At 36.0% G+C, this 16,105-nt stretch overlaps 1 protein-coding gene across 1 annotated transcript; it reads right to left on the bottom strand.

Annotated features, from left to right (window-relative positions):
- Positions 1-125: 125 nt before the first annotated feature.
- Positions 126-4,128, bottom strand: LOC131154445 (glucan endo-1,3-beta-glucosidase 5). The gene is made up of 2 exons (XM_058107231.1): positions 3,506-4,128; positions 126-1,559 (listed from the first exon to the last, which is right to left on the bottom strand). Exons 1-2 carry the CDS (start codon positions 3,865-3,867, stop codon positions 461-463), a joined length of 1,461 nt encoding a protein of 486 aa, XP_057963214.1. The 5' UTR covers positions 3,868-4,128; the 3' UTR covers positions 126-460.
- Positions 4,129-16,105: the final 11,977 nt, after the last annotated feature.

Below are 16,105 nucleotides of genomic sequence, written 5' to 3'. Positions count from 1 at the left end.
AGAAGAACCATTCTTTCGGTTAATAATAAAAGCCCCTTTTCTTCAGTGAATGATTTTTGATTTTATGCATGAGCACTTCAGCCACTTTTGAATTTGATATACCTTTAGGAAGAGATTTTGGTGTGCGATTCAAGAACTGCATAATCCGACTGCAATCTCAAGTATGGAAGTTACCACGCATCAAAAAACAGTCGCTGCATTTGATAATTAAAGTAGAAATATAAATATGCAAATAAGCAATCAGTACACGAGCTTACTTTCTTACACGATACAAGGGTATAATACTTGGCATCTAAAATGACCTGAAAAAATTTTGGACGTTCCTAAATAAATGTAGTACTCTTTTTTGTATGCTGAAATCTATAGTTGTAAAAGAGAGGGACGAGCCATGAAATACCTGCTTAAGAATATATATATATATATATATATATATATATATATATATATATATATATATATTTTACATAGCCCAAATCCCCCACAATAAGAAAACCCAAATAATGATTCGCCAACAGCATTTTTGAATACTTGAAGAAATGCTATGATCAGTTATCCCAACAAGAAACCGACAATCACCAATTGATGGGTCAAGAAAAGTGACCATCCCGAGTCCATCAAAATCACAGCTCTGTGAATTTTGCTTTTGCAATTGATAATAACTGTTGAAGGCATATGATATATTTCCCTTTGCCCCAATTCCGTTGCATGATCCTCCATAGGCGAGTGTAGTGCAATCAGCAACACTACAAGCCAATTTAATGTGGTTAGCCATGGCAGATAGATCCCGGGATGGGTCTGCCACACACCACCTAGATGGGAGATACTGCACCTCTCTTGCATTTTTCAATAACTTATTACCCGAACCAAGGTTCACAGGGTATTTAGCTTGACCGTCAAAGGAGAAAATTCCCCAGTGCCTCTCAAAGTTCCCAGGAAGTGTGCTTTTTGCCCCTTCATCAAGCAGGCTAAAAAGATAAATATCCAAAGGAGGGCTACCTGGTCTCAAAGGAGTTCCTTTGTTGCTTAAGATATGATTTATGAGGCCTTGGTTGAAAACCCTTGCAGCAGTGAGATTTGCACTAATAGCTCCATCTGTAGGCCAACCCACTTCCCCAATAACTATAGGCATCTGACCATACCCAATCTTGTTGAGGGCTGCAACCAAAGTGTCAAAATTTCCATCAAATGCATTGTAGTAGACATTTTGTCCATCTGTGACAGGATGGGTTGTCCCTTCGAAGAATGCGTAGTCTTGTGGAAAATCTGAGTTACCATATAGACTTAGAAAGGGATAGATATTGACCACAAATGGGGACCCATTGGAGTTGAGGAATGAAACAAGCTGATTCATAATTTGGGCCAGTTCAGGTCGAAAGGCACCTTGAGAAGGGAGGGAAGACTCGTAGGCATCGGCATTACAAGGGACCACTAGCTTCACATAACCTGCGAGATTTGCTTTAGCTAGTGACTGCTGTAGATTGAGCAGAGCAGGCATGACATAAGACTGAAATTGACCCGAGTAACTTGAAAGGAAGGGCTCATTTCCTACCGCAACATACCTGTCATGACATTATAAGAATAAGATGGTATGAAGAATCTGGAACAAGAACTCAAGTTAATTGAGAAGACTCGACAATTCATAAATTTCCTAGAACCCAAAAAAACAGAAACAGAGAGAGCCCATCATCTGCTGGTTTAAACACCATCTTACTGAGGGAGGTAACCTAGCTTGGTTCCCTGACAGTCAAAAGAAAAACCTAGCTGTTTCCTGATTCCGTCTGGATTCCATTAGTACGCAATCATGTATGATGCATCCTTAGGTTTATCTTTTTCAACAACCTCCCGAGATGCTTCCAAAAACACATTTTTTTACCCCCATCTGATGCAAATATGAGCGCTACATACTTAAAAGGTTGTTTAACTTGAACAAATTATGAATTAGTATTCAAAATAGTTGTTGAAATATCATATAGTGCAAATAAATGAGTGCACATATAAGAGAGAGAGAGAGAGCTCAGACATGCACTATTATTTATTAAATGCACATTTTGTGTCAAATAAGAGTTGATAAATCTCATGACTAGCAAAGATTTTCAAATGCATTCCACGATTGGGCAGTCTCCTGTGGGACAACTTTTCATGACTGGGTTGGTTTTTGCTTGGTTAATTGTAAATCCCTTGTGCCTTATTTGTAACCACGGTTTTCCTCCGCTATAAGTGAGGACTATCAATAAATTTGGATTTTTCGTGGAAAAAAAAAAAAAAATAAAAATAAAAAACCTCAGCATGCATCAATCACACTGACACTGAAAAATACCAAAAGGCAAGGACAAGACAAAGCATATGCACATATAATTAATGATTATGTAAATAGTCAAAGATAGAGATGTATAAATATATCAATTAAATGTGAAAATTAGTTAAGTAATGATAACAAAACTTCAAAGTTGCCCCCTTCCTAGATGACGAGTGCATGTTTTGTGCGGAAGCTTTCTTGGAGAGTGGAAAAGGTTCCTGAAGAAGCACACCTAATCTCTTTAAGTTTTAAGATCTCTTTTTGTGCTTTTTTTATACTAACATTTCTCCATTTTTACAAGCTTTATTCATTTGAACAATTGCAAATTTTCCCCATTTGGGTCGAAGTTATTCACAACCATGTTGATGACATGTCCAGCCCATGCTGGATGTGTATTGAAGCCTAGAACCAATATTTCTTTATTCTGATGCATCTGGGATGCGGTACTGCTTGATAGATGCCTACACCATGCAAATTCTTAGCATCATATAGATATTACTGCGGACCCAAGGATGAGGAGCTATATAGCAGCTTGAGAAAGGGGCGTTTGGGATGATAACTCACAAAATCAACCTTTTGTAGTGTGAGTTACTAAGAAGAGCAAGTTACATGGTTAATAACTTTAAGTTGCTTTTTTATCTGTAGCTCAAGGGATATTTGGTAGGATTTATGCTGACAAAATTTTACTCATGGTTTCTACCCATGAATTGAAGTGAGGTTTTTTAAGTTCTGCTTTTGACTTCCATGAATTAAAATTTCATAGTAACTTATAAGTAAGTTCAAACAAACATCATCCTCACTTAAATATGAAGAGTAGAATCACCCAAAAAAAAAAAAAAAAAAGGGTGAGAATGCTCTTAGAATTCAGACAAGGAAAATATTTGCTGGTGTCAATCTTATTATAAGCAAACCAGGTGAGATCCGGTAAACAAGCTATATTGCTATCTTGAGATCTTAAATAAACCACTTCAATTTGACACAACAATGAGCTCCCTTCATTTTTCATTGGTCATTTTGATGAATAAGATGCTAAAACCCTTGGTTTGTATTCCTTAGAAACAAACAATACACACACAAAGTGTGAATCTCACAGAGTGAAAAGCCTCGACGGAAATACAAAAGATTGGTTGCAAAAGTGAAGCATCAACAAGGTAGTAACTAAGAAGGAAAAGAGCTCATTAGAAGAGACGAAGTAACGAACAACGATACCTGATGTCGGCACCGCCTTTGCCGACATATCTGGACACATTCTGGCGAACCCACAAGTCGGAGGCAAGGGTAGAAGAACTCAACGCCGCCAGCATATCGTTTGGGATGCCTATCATGACCTCAATCCCAGACCCCATTAGAGATTTGAGCACATCTGGGTCGGCATCGAACAACTTCACTTTCTGAATCTTATTGTCCTTCAAAAGTCCCACAACGGAGGTGGGGGACAACCTGTGGAAAGACACCGTTCCCCAGTTCACGCCCACGGCGGATTCCACCACCACAGCGCCGGAGAGCCACAGTACCACTGTCAGCGCCGCCACCGACAGGAGAGCCGGCCGGCTCAGATCAGATCGCGACATTGAGGTCGGAAATTGAGGCCAGTTTCGTGGAATCAGTCATTAATTGAACGAAAAAACTGAATTTAATTTATGGGTTTATGGTTAGGAGGGAGTGAACATTCGAAATTTTAAAGGTAGTGGCAACTGGCGACGGGAGTTAGTGACAGAGCGATAAGAACTAAGAACAGGGAGTAGGAGTCACAGCCGTGTCAAAAATATACATGGACATAAATAGCGACGAGGATGATGGAAAGGCCAAGGGAAGACACAATTATTCCGCTTTTGATAAATTAGTACACAGTGATCTATCACCACTCTATTTGGATTTGGGAAGAAGCAACTTGTTTAATAATACATAGAGGACGAATTTAGTTAGAGTATCTATCGACCCATTTATCCTTTGTTTGTTTTTTTTTTTTTTTTTTTTTGCCATCGACCTTTGTCTTTAGGCCGTCCACTTTTAGACTATTTTTTATAAGTGCTGTTTTTATTAGAAATAAATAAATCAATTTTGATGAAATATTTTTTAAAAATTTAAATAAATAAATTACATTTTAAAATAGATGCTTAAATGATATCTGTTCATTAAACACACAGATTTAGATTTATAGATTATTTACGTATTAATAAATGGGTCAATCCGAACCCATTAAACCTCCATCTGTTTGTGACTTATCCAAACTCAATCTCTGCCAATCTATTTTACTACCCCTACCTCCAACTAACAGCTAGTAACACTTTTTAAAATAAATAAATAAATAAGATTATAATATTTGTCATTAAAACTAAATACTTCCTGCGAGTATTAACAATTGTCATCATCTCCTGGTTCAGTGAAGAAAGTTTAATTTAACCAGTCACCTTGGATTTTTTTTTAAATTATTTTTTGACCTTTTAGAGAGGCTCTTTATTTTGCAAACTGTTTATTAAGAATGAACTGCTCTCGTTGAGCCTTTCTTGTCTTGTCTTTAGCTTTTAACTTGTGTTGGAGTATAGCCTCTCATATTGACAAAATGGAATTAAAATTAAAGGAGGAAAAAATAAAAATAAAGAATGTAGCTGAGAAGAGAAATTAGAATATGTTATTTTTCAGTTTTTCTATTATTATAAGTATATATAAATACTAGCTTACCCATTGTAAATTCAGTTGTTCAATTCTGATTTATTCATCTGTTTTCTCTATTTTCTTGTCATCAAGTTCTTGACATGGTATCAGAGCAAGAATCAATCTTGAATCTATGAAATCATTTCTTTTCTTTTAGATTTCTTCCTCTTGCATCTTGAACTTGAATTCAGATTTTCTTGTCATGAGTTATCTGCATTCTATTGTCAATCCTTCAGATGACTCTTAGCCCATATTTTCTTCATCCCAGTGATAATTCGGGTGCTCTCTTGGTCTCAAAAATTTTTGTGTGAGACAATTACATTGCTTGGAGTTGCTGGATCACTGTAGCCATGACTATCAAGATTAAGGTAGTCTTATTGATGGTTCGATCACTACTCCTCCTACTGCTCAGTGTGTTAATCACACTGCTTGGTAGCGTGCCAACAATTTGGTATTTTCTTGGCTCATGAATTCCATTTCTAAAGACATAAGAAATAGCTTGCTTTATGTTGCAATCTGCTGTAGATCTATGGAATGAGTTAAAAACTAGATATTTGAGAAGTGATGGTCCAAGAGTTTTTCATCTTGAAAAATCTTTAAGTTGTATAAACCAGGGTTTGTCATCAATTACAGAGTATTTTAGTGCCTTTAAGACTCTTTGGGATGAATATGTCAATTATAAACCATTCCCAACGTGTATCTGTGGAAAGATGGCTTCATGTACTTGTGATTTGTTCAATTTCTTGTTACTTTGATAGTAGTCAGATTATGTCTTGAAGTTTCTTGTTGGCTTAAATGATTCCTATGCTTTAATAAGGAATCAATTATTGCTTGTTGTTCCATTGCCTAGCATGGCTAAAGTATTTTCTTTGCTGCTTCAAGAAGAAAGTCATAGACAACTTACCAATTCTACTAGCATTGAAACACATGCTTTGTTAGCCAAGCAATTTACTCAGCCTAATAAGCCTATACAGTCTAAGTTCTCCAAAGAGAAGTAGAAGAAATCCTCACTGCATTGCACTCATTGTGGCTACAATGGTCATACAATTGACAAATGTTTCCAATTGCATGGCTATCCCCCTAGATGGACTGGACCTAAGGGAAAAAGAAATCCTCCCTCTGCACATGTAGTCATTTCAACCGAAGAGGTCTACATTCAAAATAGTAATGAGAACCAAAAGTTTTCTTTAACTGCTGAAGAGTTTAATCAGCTCCTAGCACTTGCCAATTCAAATTCACCCACCCAGAATACTAATTCATCTACAACAGCTATGAATTTAGTCACTACTCAGTTTTCTTTACACAATGTAATTCTGTTTCTGTCAAGTTAAATTCTTATTTTTCTTGGATCTTAGATATTGGTGCAACAGATCACATGATATGTTCACCTCTTCTTTATTCCTCTACCCCTAAACCAATTACAAATTCTATTAATCTTCATAATGGACAAACTGTTCCAACATCATACACTGGGACAATGAGTCTCTCTAGCACATTACCTTTAAACAATGTTTTGTGTGTTCCTAGTTTTTTATTCAACCTTTTGTGTTTTTAAACTAACCAAAGAATCTAATCTTTGTCAATCTATTTTTTGGCTCTTATTGTCTTTTACAGGACCAATCAATGAAAAAGATGATTAGGATTGTATTTGAGAAACAATGACTTTAGCATCTATCTCAAGCTTTCTCGAAAGCTCATTCCAACCATCAATATCATTTTAATTCTTCTCCATGTTTTGCCTTAACCACTACTCAAAACCAATTAAACCTTTGGCTCTACATACTAAGTCATGTCTCAAACACTAGAATACATTTTCTTAAATAAATAGACAATTCAATAAAATTTGATTGTACAAATGTCTGTGGAATCTGTCTAATAGTAAAGCAGAAAAAGTTTTCTTTTCCTTTATCGCAGCATGTTTCTAATAAAGAGTTTGATTAGAAAAAAACTTGTTTGTTTCCCTAGAAAGCTATAAAAAGAAAAAAGAAATAAAATATATATATATATATATAAAGAGGGGAATCCCAGGTGGAAGTCAAAAGAGCGTGCTACTTTAATACCTCATACCTCAATATTTCTTTTTTAGCTTTTGAAGCTTGGAAAAACCAGATAGATAAGAAGCATTTGTGCGTTTCTCATCTCCTTAACCCTTTATATCAACCAGAACGACAGCAGCGAAGGCAGGAGGATCTCTCATCCCCAACACCCAAACCAAATATCCATTTCCTTTTTCTTTCCAACTTTTCTTACTTTCTCTCCCATTTCACTGAATGCATGGGTTTCAGCAGGAATCTTTTGTTTTATATATAACCAGGAAAAGTATTCAAGATTCTTTAGAATTCTTTTTTCAGTAAAAGTATGTCTCTCCTTCTTATTACCCTGTTTTTCTTTCTAACAAATTAGTGGATGAATATACAAAATGCACAAATGATATACTTTTATTTTAGGTTTTTTCAATAAAATTCATGATTTTTTTATATTTTATTTTTTTAATGTAATTAATTCTGATGTATTGATCATATAAAAAACCTATTGATAATTTTAGAAAATACTATATATTTTATAACCACTCACATCCGACACCAAAATGTTCATAGTTACTTATAATTTTTTGAACAAAAACGCTCCTTACATGCACCCAAATTTTAAAAATGTCAACAAACTTCTCTTGACATTTAACTTTCGAAAAATTTACATCCTTTCCTCACTTGTCTTTATTGGGCGTCCTATTGGAAAAAATGTTATATACGAAATAATTCCCACAAGTAAATCAATGACGTAATGCAAAATAATAAATAAAAATGAGACACACGAAATTTAACGTGGTTCCCTCAAATGTCGAGGTACGTCCACGGGACACGCAGTCCAAATCCACTATCACCAAATTCGTACAAAGTGGATACAAAAATGCATAAGCCTTACAAATACACAAGAGTGTATAAACAAGTGTAGTAAGATGGAAATACCTTACCAATATTATGAACAAAGCTCCCAAACGAACCAACCAAAAAAACACAACGAGAAGCTCCAAAAAATACTGAAAAATAATACGCAGCCAAGCAGTAGGTTGCTGCAGTAGAAGATGAAGACCGACGTTGGTGAGGCGCTATTGTAGGCGGAGGTTCTATGTCAGTGGAAAACCCAAATGGAGAAAGAACTGGGAGAGCCATAGCTGCTGTGAGTGGAATAAAAAAATCAGGAAAAAATGAAGGGAAAACAAAGGGGCTACTCGCTGTTGTTGTTGTGCGGCTTAGTGCTGCAAGCGTGAGGGTTGCTTCCTTGAGAAGCCAACAAGCATTTAAAAAAGAACACCACTTTCCAATTGTTGGGGCCCACAAGGAGGGAAACCTAACAAATCTCCCCCTCCCGACTTATGGGGACAACTCCACCAATCCGGCCAAAACTCAATACTTCACATGTTTGTCTATAGACAATGCTTTTATCTTCATATCTAAACCATTATCATCAGTGTGAATTTTGTCAAGTTTCAACAATTTCTTATCCAACACATCCCAAATCCAATCATATCTAACATCAATATGTTTCGACTTTAAATGGAAGATAGAATTCTTACTCAAATGAATTGCATTTTGACTATCACAATAAAGAACATACCTTTCTTGTTCCATACCTAACTCTTTCAAGAATCTCTTCAACCAAAGCAATTCTTTGCAATGTTTCATAATGACAATAAACTCGGCTTCTGTAGTAAATAGAGCAACACATTTCTGTAATTTAGATTGTCATGCCACAACTCCCCCTGCAAAAGTCATCAAAAAACTCGAAGTTTAGAATCAACTTCACCGGCCATGTCGGCATCCGTGAATCCATGGAGCATAGATTTACCATTTTCAAAGCAAAAACACACCTTTGAAGTGCCTCTAAGGTATCAAAGAATCCATTTTACTGCTAACCAATGCTCCTTTCTCGGATTAGAAAGAAACTGACTAACAACTCCAATAGCGTGAGCTAAATTCGGTCTTGTGCGAACCATTGCATACATTAATGAACCAATGGCCGAAGCATAAGAAATTTTCTTCATCTCTTCCTTGTCTTTCTCACTTGTAGGACTTTGTTTTGTAATAAGCTTGAAGTGACTAGAAAGTGGACAACCAATGGGTTTTGCTTTATCCATATTGAACCTCTCAAGCACTTTTTCTGTAACGACCTCAAATTTCTTAATATAAAATGTAACATAATAAATTAAATGGTTAACCTGAACTCGTGGGTAACGGGGACACCTGTCAATCATAGCGGAAACTTAAGCAGCAGCAATCATAAAATCTAAATCATCCATCAATAAAACATAATACCAGAGTTTACTACAACATCATAAAACTGTATTTATATACATCCTCATAAACATCAAAATAACTCTAGGATCAAACACAAAATAATTCTGACCCTAGTACAAAATCTTACCTTCCTAACGGGATAATATCACTAACTCAACGACGGCCACGACCCACTGGTCACTCAGGATCTTCTGCAAAATTAATTAATGTTGGGGGTGAGACACATCTCAGTAAGGGAAAATAAACTAAGTACAGTTGTGTGGTAACATGAATATTTAATGTAATTATACATATATAGTACATTTCATATTTTCGTAAGCGTTCATCATATCATACTGAATAATCACATGCTTTCATATTTTCTAATAAGTCATATCACACATAAAATATCTGTTATAACTAATAATATTGAAAACATACCCAGGATGAATAGCTAGCTAATGTCATGTATTACCCCCTATGACGGGTTGTGCGGCCCAAAGACGGGACCCGATAATGGTTGGCCGACCACTACCGAGTCAAAAATATGACTATAAGTATGATGGGTCCGCCACACTCTGGTCCGAACTGCCAGGTGGACGTCTATAACTATACATTGAAAGCCACACCGACTATCCATCTCCCACCCCCTTGTGGGGTGATTAGCACAAGTTAGAACATAGATATCTGATCTATATAGCTACGGTACCGTGCTTCTGAACTGAACTAAACTAACATCCGGGTTTTGATAACATATAATACGTGATAATATAACATCATTTAATAATTATGGCCTTGTGCCGAATATTTTATAATTATGGCCTTGTGCCGAACATTTCATAAATACGGCCTTGTGTCGAACATTTCATAAATACGGCCTTGTGCCGACATCATACATAAATACGGCCTTATGCCGAAATCATACATAAATGCGGCCTTGTTTCGAAATCTTTTCATATATGTATATCATTTTGAAAATAATCAATTTATCATGCATTTTCAATATCATATGGTACTGTATTCTTTCATAGTTTCTCAAAATAAATTCCATTTGTATCATTATCATATCATGATATTCTTCCATGTAAAATAATATTCATGCCACACATTTGCTGTATAAAACCATACATTGCATTCTAAAATCATTTTTCTTGGCATCTCAAACATATAAATACATTTTAACATAGTAGTAGTATTTTTCTCAAACATACATTTCCTTTGAAATCTATAGATATAACACATGCTTTCCATAAAATAACTTTTCTCATAAATAGTAATAATTTGCACGAAAATGACTGCTTTAGTTTATTCCCTTACCTGACTACTAAGAAAGCCCTTAAAATATCCTAACCTAACACCTGTAGGATTTCCTGATCAAGACCCTAAAAATGAAAACTCACAGTACTAAACTTCAGTATTTCTACGTGTACATCATTTCTTATTACTACTGTAAGGTCAAATTTGGCTTAAAAAGTCTTACCTCAACTTAGGGATGATTTCCAACTTACTTTCACCAACGATCTGCTCCGGAAGATTTGGAGAGAACTTCCCCAGGAGCGTCGTGGTGACTTCAGATTGTTGAACCGGCGTAAATCTGGCCCAAAATCGATAAGAGAGAGAGAGAGAGAGAGAGAGAGAGAGAGAGAGAGAGAGAGAGAGAGAACTGAATGGAAGAGAGAGAAAATGAGTTTTCTTAGTTGTGAAGTAACAAAAATCCAGATTTTTATATTTATAGAACTGGATTTGTTGACGAGCCATGTCATTCGTCGACAAATCCTTTAATATTTTCGTCGACGAAATTCAGTCGGTTCAAAACCTCTCTCGGTATTTCTTTGTCGATGAAGCCCTGATGATTTCCCTCGGTTATTCCTTCCAAAGAGCAATGTTGTCGACGAACGCGAAGCATTTGTCGACGAAGTCGACTTCCTCCTTTTGTTACTGTCTCCATTTCCTTCCCTCTTTATTATTTAAATCCCATTATTATTCGAGTTGTCACATTTTCAATGTACCTTTCTTGAGACAACCAAATTTGCCCTTTTTCACGATCACGAACAATTCTTATGCCAATAATTTGCTTTGTCAGTCCCAAGTCTTTCATTGCAAAAGACTTGCTCAACTCCAACTTCAACTTGTCAATCTTGGAGAAGTCCTGTCCTACAATGAGCATATCATCAACATAGAGTAAGAGAATAATATAAGTACCATCTGAAATTTTTTTCACAAACACACAATCATCCAAAGAGGTTTTTGAGTAACCATGATCAACCATGAAAGAATCAAATTTTTTGTACCATTTCTGTGGTGCTTGCTTCAACCCATACAAACTTTTATTTAATTTGCACACAAAATTCTCTTTACCTTTTTGTTTGAAGCCTTCTGGTTGTTCCATGTAAATTTCATTTTCCAAGTCACTATGTAAGAAAGCGATTTTCACATCTAATTGTTCAACTTCTAAATTCAAATTTGCTGTCATGCCAAGAACAACTTGAATAGATGACATTTTCATAATTGGTGAGAATATTTCATCAAAGTCGATTCACTTTTTCTGACCAAAGCCTTTTACCACAAGCCTAGCCTTGTACTGAAGATTCTTTCCATAAATTTTCAACCTAAACACCCATTTGTTTTCAAAACTTTCTTTTCAAGAGAAAGTTTAACCAAATCATGAGTGTGATTGTCAACTATAGACTTCATTTCCTCTTGCATAGCCTCCATCCATTCTTCTTTATTTTCATGGTTCATGGCTTCTTGATAGCTTTCGGGCTCCCCTTGATTTGTTAGAGTAACATAGTCACTTGATGGATATTTAGTTGAAGATCTTGACTCTCTTGAAGACCTTCTCAATGGAGCTTGTTCTTGAACTTGTTGGTCCCCCTCATTTTCATCTTCAACATCACTAGGGATTTCATCATTTACAACATCTTCAAGAGGTGGAAGAACATCTTCCATATTTTCATCATGTGCCAAAGGTGGAGAAGGTGACCTAAGTCAACAAAATCATTCCCATTAGATTGTAGTTGCTCAACCATGCCAAAATCTTCAATTGTTTGATCTTCAAAACATACAACATCTCGGCTTCTAATAATTTTCTTGTCAACTGGATCCCACAATCTATATCCAAATTCATCATGCCCATAGCCAAGAAAAATACATTGCATTGTCTTGTCATCAAGTTTGGATCTTTCATCTTTTGGAATGTGAACAAATGCACAACAACCTAACACTTTCAAACGACCATAAGTGACATCCTTAGCTTTCCAATTTTTTTCGAGAACTTCACCAAGTAAAGGAGTTGAAGAAGACAAATTAATCAAGTCCACTATCGTCCTCATTGCTTCACCCCAAAATGATTTTGGCAACTTCGCATGAGAGAGCATACATCTTATTCTCTCCAGTATGGTGCGGTTCATCCTTTCGGCAATTCCATTGTGTCGAGGGGTTTTCTTGACGGTCTTTTGATGTCTAATGCCTTGGCTATAACAATATGCATTAAATGCGCCAATGTACTCTCCACCATTATTTGAGTGCACACATTCCACCTTCTTTCTAGTCTCCCCTTTCAACTTTAACATGAAAAATGCTTAAACACATCTAAAACTTGATCATCAGTTTTCAAAGTGTAAGCCCAAACTTTTCTTGAACAATCATCAATAAAAGTAACAAAATAAAGTGCACCACCATGAGATTTAACTTTCAAAGGACCACATACATCTGAATGTATCAAATCTAGACCATTAGATTTTTTAGTAAAAAACTTTGTACGAAAAGGAGCTGTATGTTGCGTATCGGCCAAACAATGAACACAAGCTTTAAGAGAAGTACTTTTCATTTCGGGTAGAAGCTTCTTTTTGAACAAAAATTGCATTCCTTTTTCACTCATGTGCCCAAGCCACTTATGTAACGACCTTCTTATATTATCATATAATTTATAATAATTAGTAAAATAATCAACTCGAACCCGTGAGTAATGGGGATACCTGTCAAACACAGCGGGACCTAGGCAGTAGTAAATGTAAATCACAATCTCATAACCACAAGGTACATAATACAAGAGTCAAATATAATCCAAAACACGGTGTTTATGTACAAACTCCCAAGAAATACAAAAATGTCTCTAGGATCCCACATCAAAATCTCTTGATCCTAGTTCAAACTTATCCTTCTAGCGAGGTAGCACAACTAACTCAACGGCGGCCTCGATCCGCCGGTCTTTCTGGGTTTCCTGAAAATTATTTAATGTTCGGGGGTGAGACACTTCTCAGTAAGGGAAAATAAATTAAATACAGCTGTGTGACAACATGAATATTTGGTGCTATAATACATATGCAGTACATTTCATATGCTGGAAAACATTCATGATAACATATATGAATAATCATAACTTTCATAATTTCTAATAATTCATACTGATTATGAAATGTCTGATATAATTGATAATACTATAATTTACCCAGGATATATAGTTAGCTGATGTCATGTATTACCCCCCATGACGAGTTCTGCAGCCCAAAGGTGGGACCCGGCAATAGCTGGCCGACCACTGCCAAGTAAAAAATGTTTGTAAGTACGATGGGCCCGCCACACCTTGGTCCGGACTGCCATGTAGATGTCTACAACTTTATACTAAAAGCCAAATCGACTATCCATCTCTCACCCCCTTTAGTTGCAGGGGCAGTACGCACAAGTTTAAACATAATATCTAATCTATATAGCTACGGTACCGTGCTCCTATAACCGAACTGAACTATCATACGGGTTCTGATAACATATAATACATGATAATATACTTGTCTAACATAAATAGATTGATAACATTTTCTAAAATAACATACATACATATGACCTTGCGCCAGTTTCTTTCATATCTACGGCTTTGCGCTGAGCATTCGTAAATACGGCCTTATGCCGAAATCATACATATGACACGACCTTGCGTCGGCTATCAATCACGGCCTTACGTCGAACATTTCATACATATCATTCTCAATAAATAAATCATTTATCATGTATTTTGAAACCATAATGTATTGCATTATTTCATAATTCCTGAAAACATACTTTATTCATAAAATTGTCATATCATAATACTTCCCACGCAAAATAATATTCATGCCACACATTACTGTATAAAACCATACATTATATTCTAAAATCATAATTTCTGGCATTTCATACATATATATACATTTCAACATAATAGTAGTATTTTCTCGAAGATGCATTTTCTCCATAATATACAAATATAATACATGTTTTCCTGAAAATTAATTTTCCGATAAATGATAATAATTTGTTTGGAAAATAACTACTTTAGTTTACTCCCTTAACCGATTTTTGAGAAGAAACCCCCCTAAAATACACTTGTCTTGCACCCGCAGGGTTCCCCATTCAACACCCTGAAAACGATAACTTTCAGAACTAAATTTTAGTATTTTTCCGTGAATAACATTTCTTATAACTATAGAAAGACCAAATTTTACATAAAAAGTTTTACCTTAAACTAGGGATGAATTTCAACTTTGCCCCACCAATGATCCGCTCTGACAGACTTGGAGAGAACTTCCCCAAGAGCATCATGGTGTCCTCAGATCGTCGATCCAGCGAGAAATAGGGCCAGAATTGAAGAGAGAGAAATCATAGAGGGGGGAGAGAGAGAGAGAGAGAGAGAGAGAGAGAGAGAGAGAGAGAGAGAGAGAGAATTCTTGTTGATTTTTTGCGTAAAAATCTGAGGTTTAGGCTATTTATACTATGGGCTTTGTCGACGAGCCACGTCACCTCGTCGACGAGGTCAAGAAGGCTACTCGTCGACAAACTCTTCCCCTCGTCGACAAAATTCAGAGTCACCCAAATATCCTCTCGGTATCTTCTCATTGACAAGACACACCCTCGTCGACGAGCCCAAAGTGCAACATCGTTGACGAAGCTTGCTGCAGCCCTTTTTACTATTTTCATTTTCCTCTCTCTTATTATTTAAATACCATCATTCTTCAGGTCATTACAAATTATGCCACAAATCGGTGGAAGAGTGACTCTCAATTGCATTCATAACACCATCACCAATTTTACCTTGCATCATGTATAGTGTACTAGTCTTCTTGCCTTTAGCCACCACCAAATTACCCATGTGAGCTTCCATTTTCCATCACCAAAAGGGTTGTCAAACGCTTCATCATCAAGCTTTCTAGTAGATATCAAATTTAGCCGAATGTCGGGTACATAGCTCACATCTTTAAGCACTAACTTGTATTCAAGATTTGTTTTCAAACAAACATTTCCTATGCCAACAATGTTTGAAAAGCCTTCATTTCCCATCCAAACAACTCCATAATTTCCTTTGGAATAGGAAGTGAAGAAATCTCCCTGAGAAGTGACATGGAATGATACACCGGAATCAATATCCCAATCAGTCTCTTGATTTGTCAAATTAATGCAACTTTTATCACAAAAACCATAAGATCACCATAAGATACAACTGAAGTTGTGTCTTTATGCTTTTTCTCAAAATTTTTCTCTTTGTTTTTCTCATTGAATTACAATTTTTTACACTCCTGCTTCATATGCCCCTTTTTATGACAATAGTGGCACTTAATATCTTTTTTCGAAACTGAGATGGAACGACCTCTTGATTTATCTTGAGAATATTTGCTTTTGCTTCTACCTCTCCCTCGATTTTCGGACACAAATGCATCTGAATGAGAAGAGCCAACTGATTTTCTTCTAATTTCTTCATTCAACTAGCTGCTAGTTACTTGGTTCATAGTAACAATTCCATCAGGAGCCGAATTACTAACTATCACAACCAAAGTTTCTCAACTTTTTGGCAAAGAGTTAAGAAGCATTAGGGTCTACAACTCATAATCAAAAACTATTTTCATAGTAG

Source organism: Malania oleifera, chromosome 4 (assembly GCF_029873635.1).
Source record: "Malania oleifera isolate guangnan ecotype guangnan chromosome 4, ASM2987363v1, whole genome shotgun sequence".
Classification (NCBI taxonomy): domain Eukaryota; kingdom Viridiplantae; phylum Streptophyta; class Magnoliopsida; order Santalales; family Ximeniaceae; genus Malania; species Malania oleifera.
This window is presented reverse-complemented; position numbering and strand designations above follow the sequence as displayed.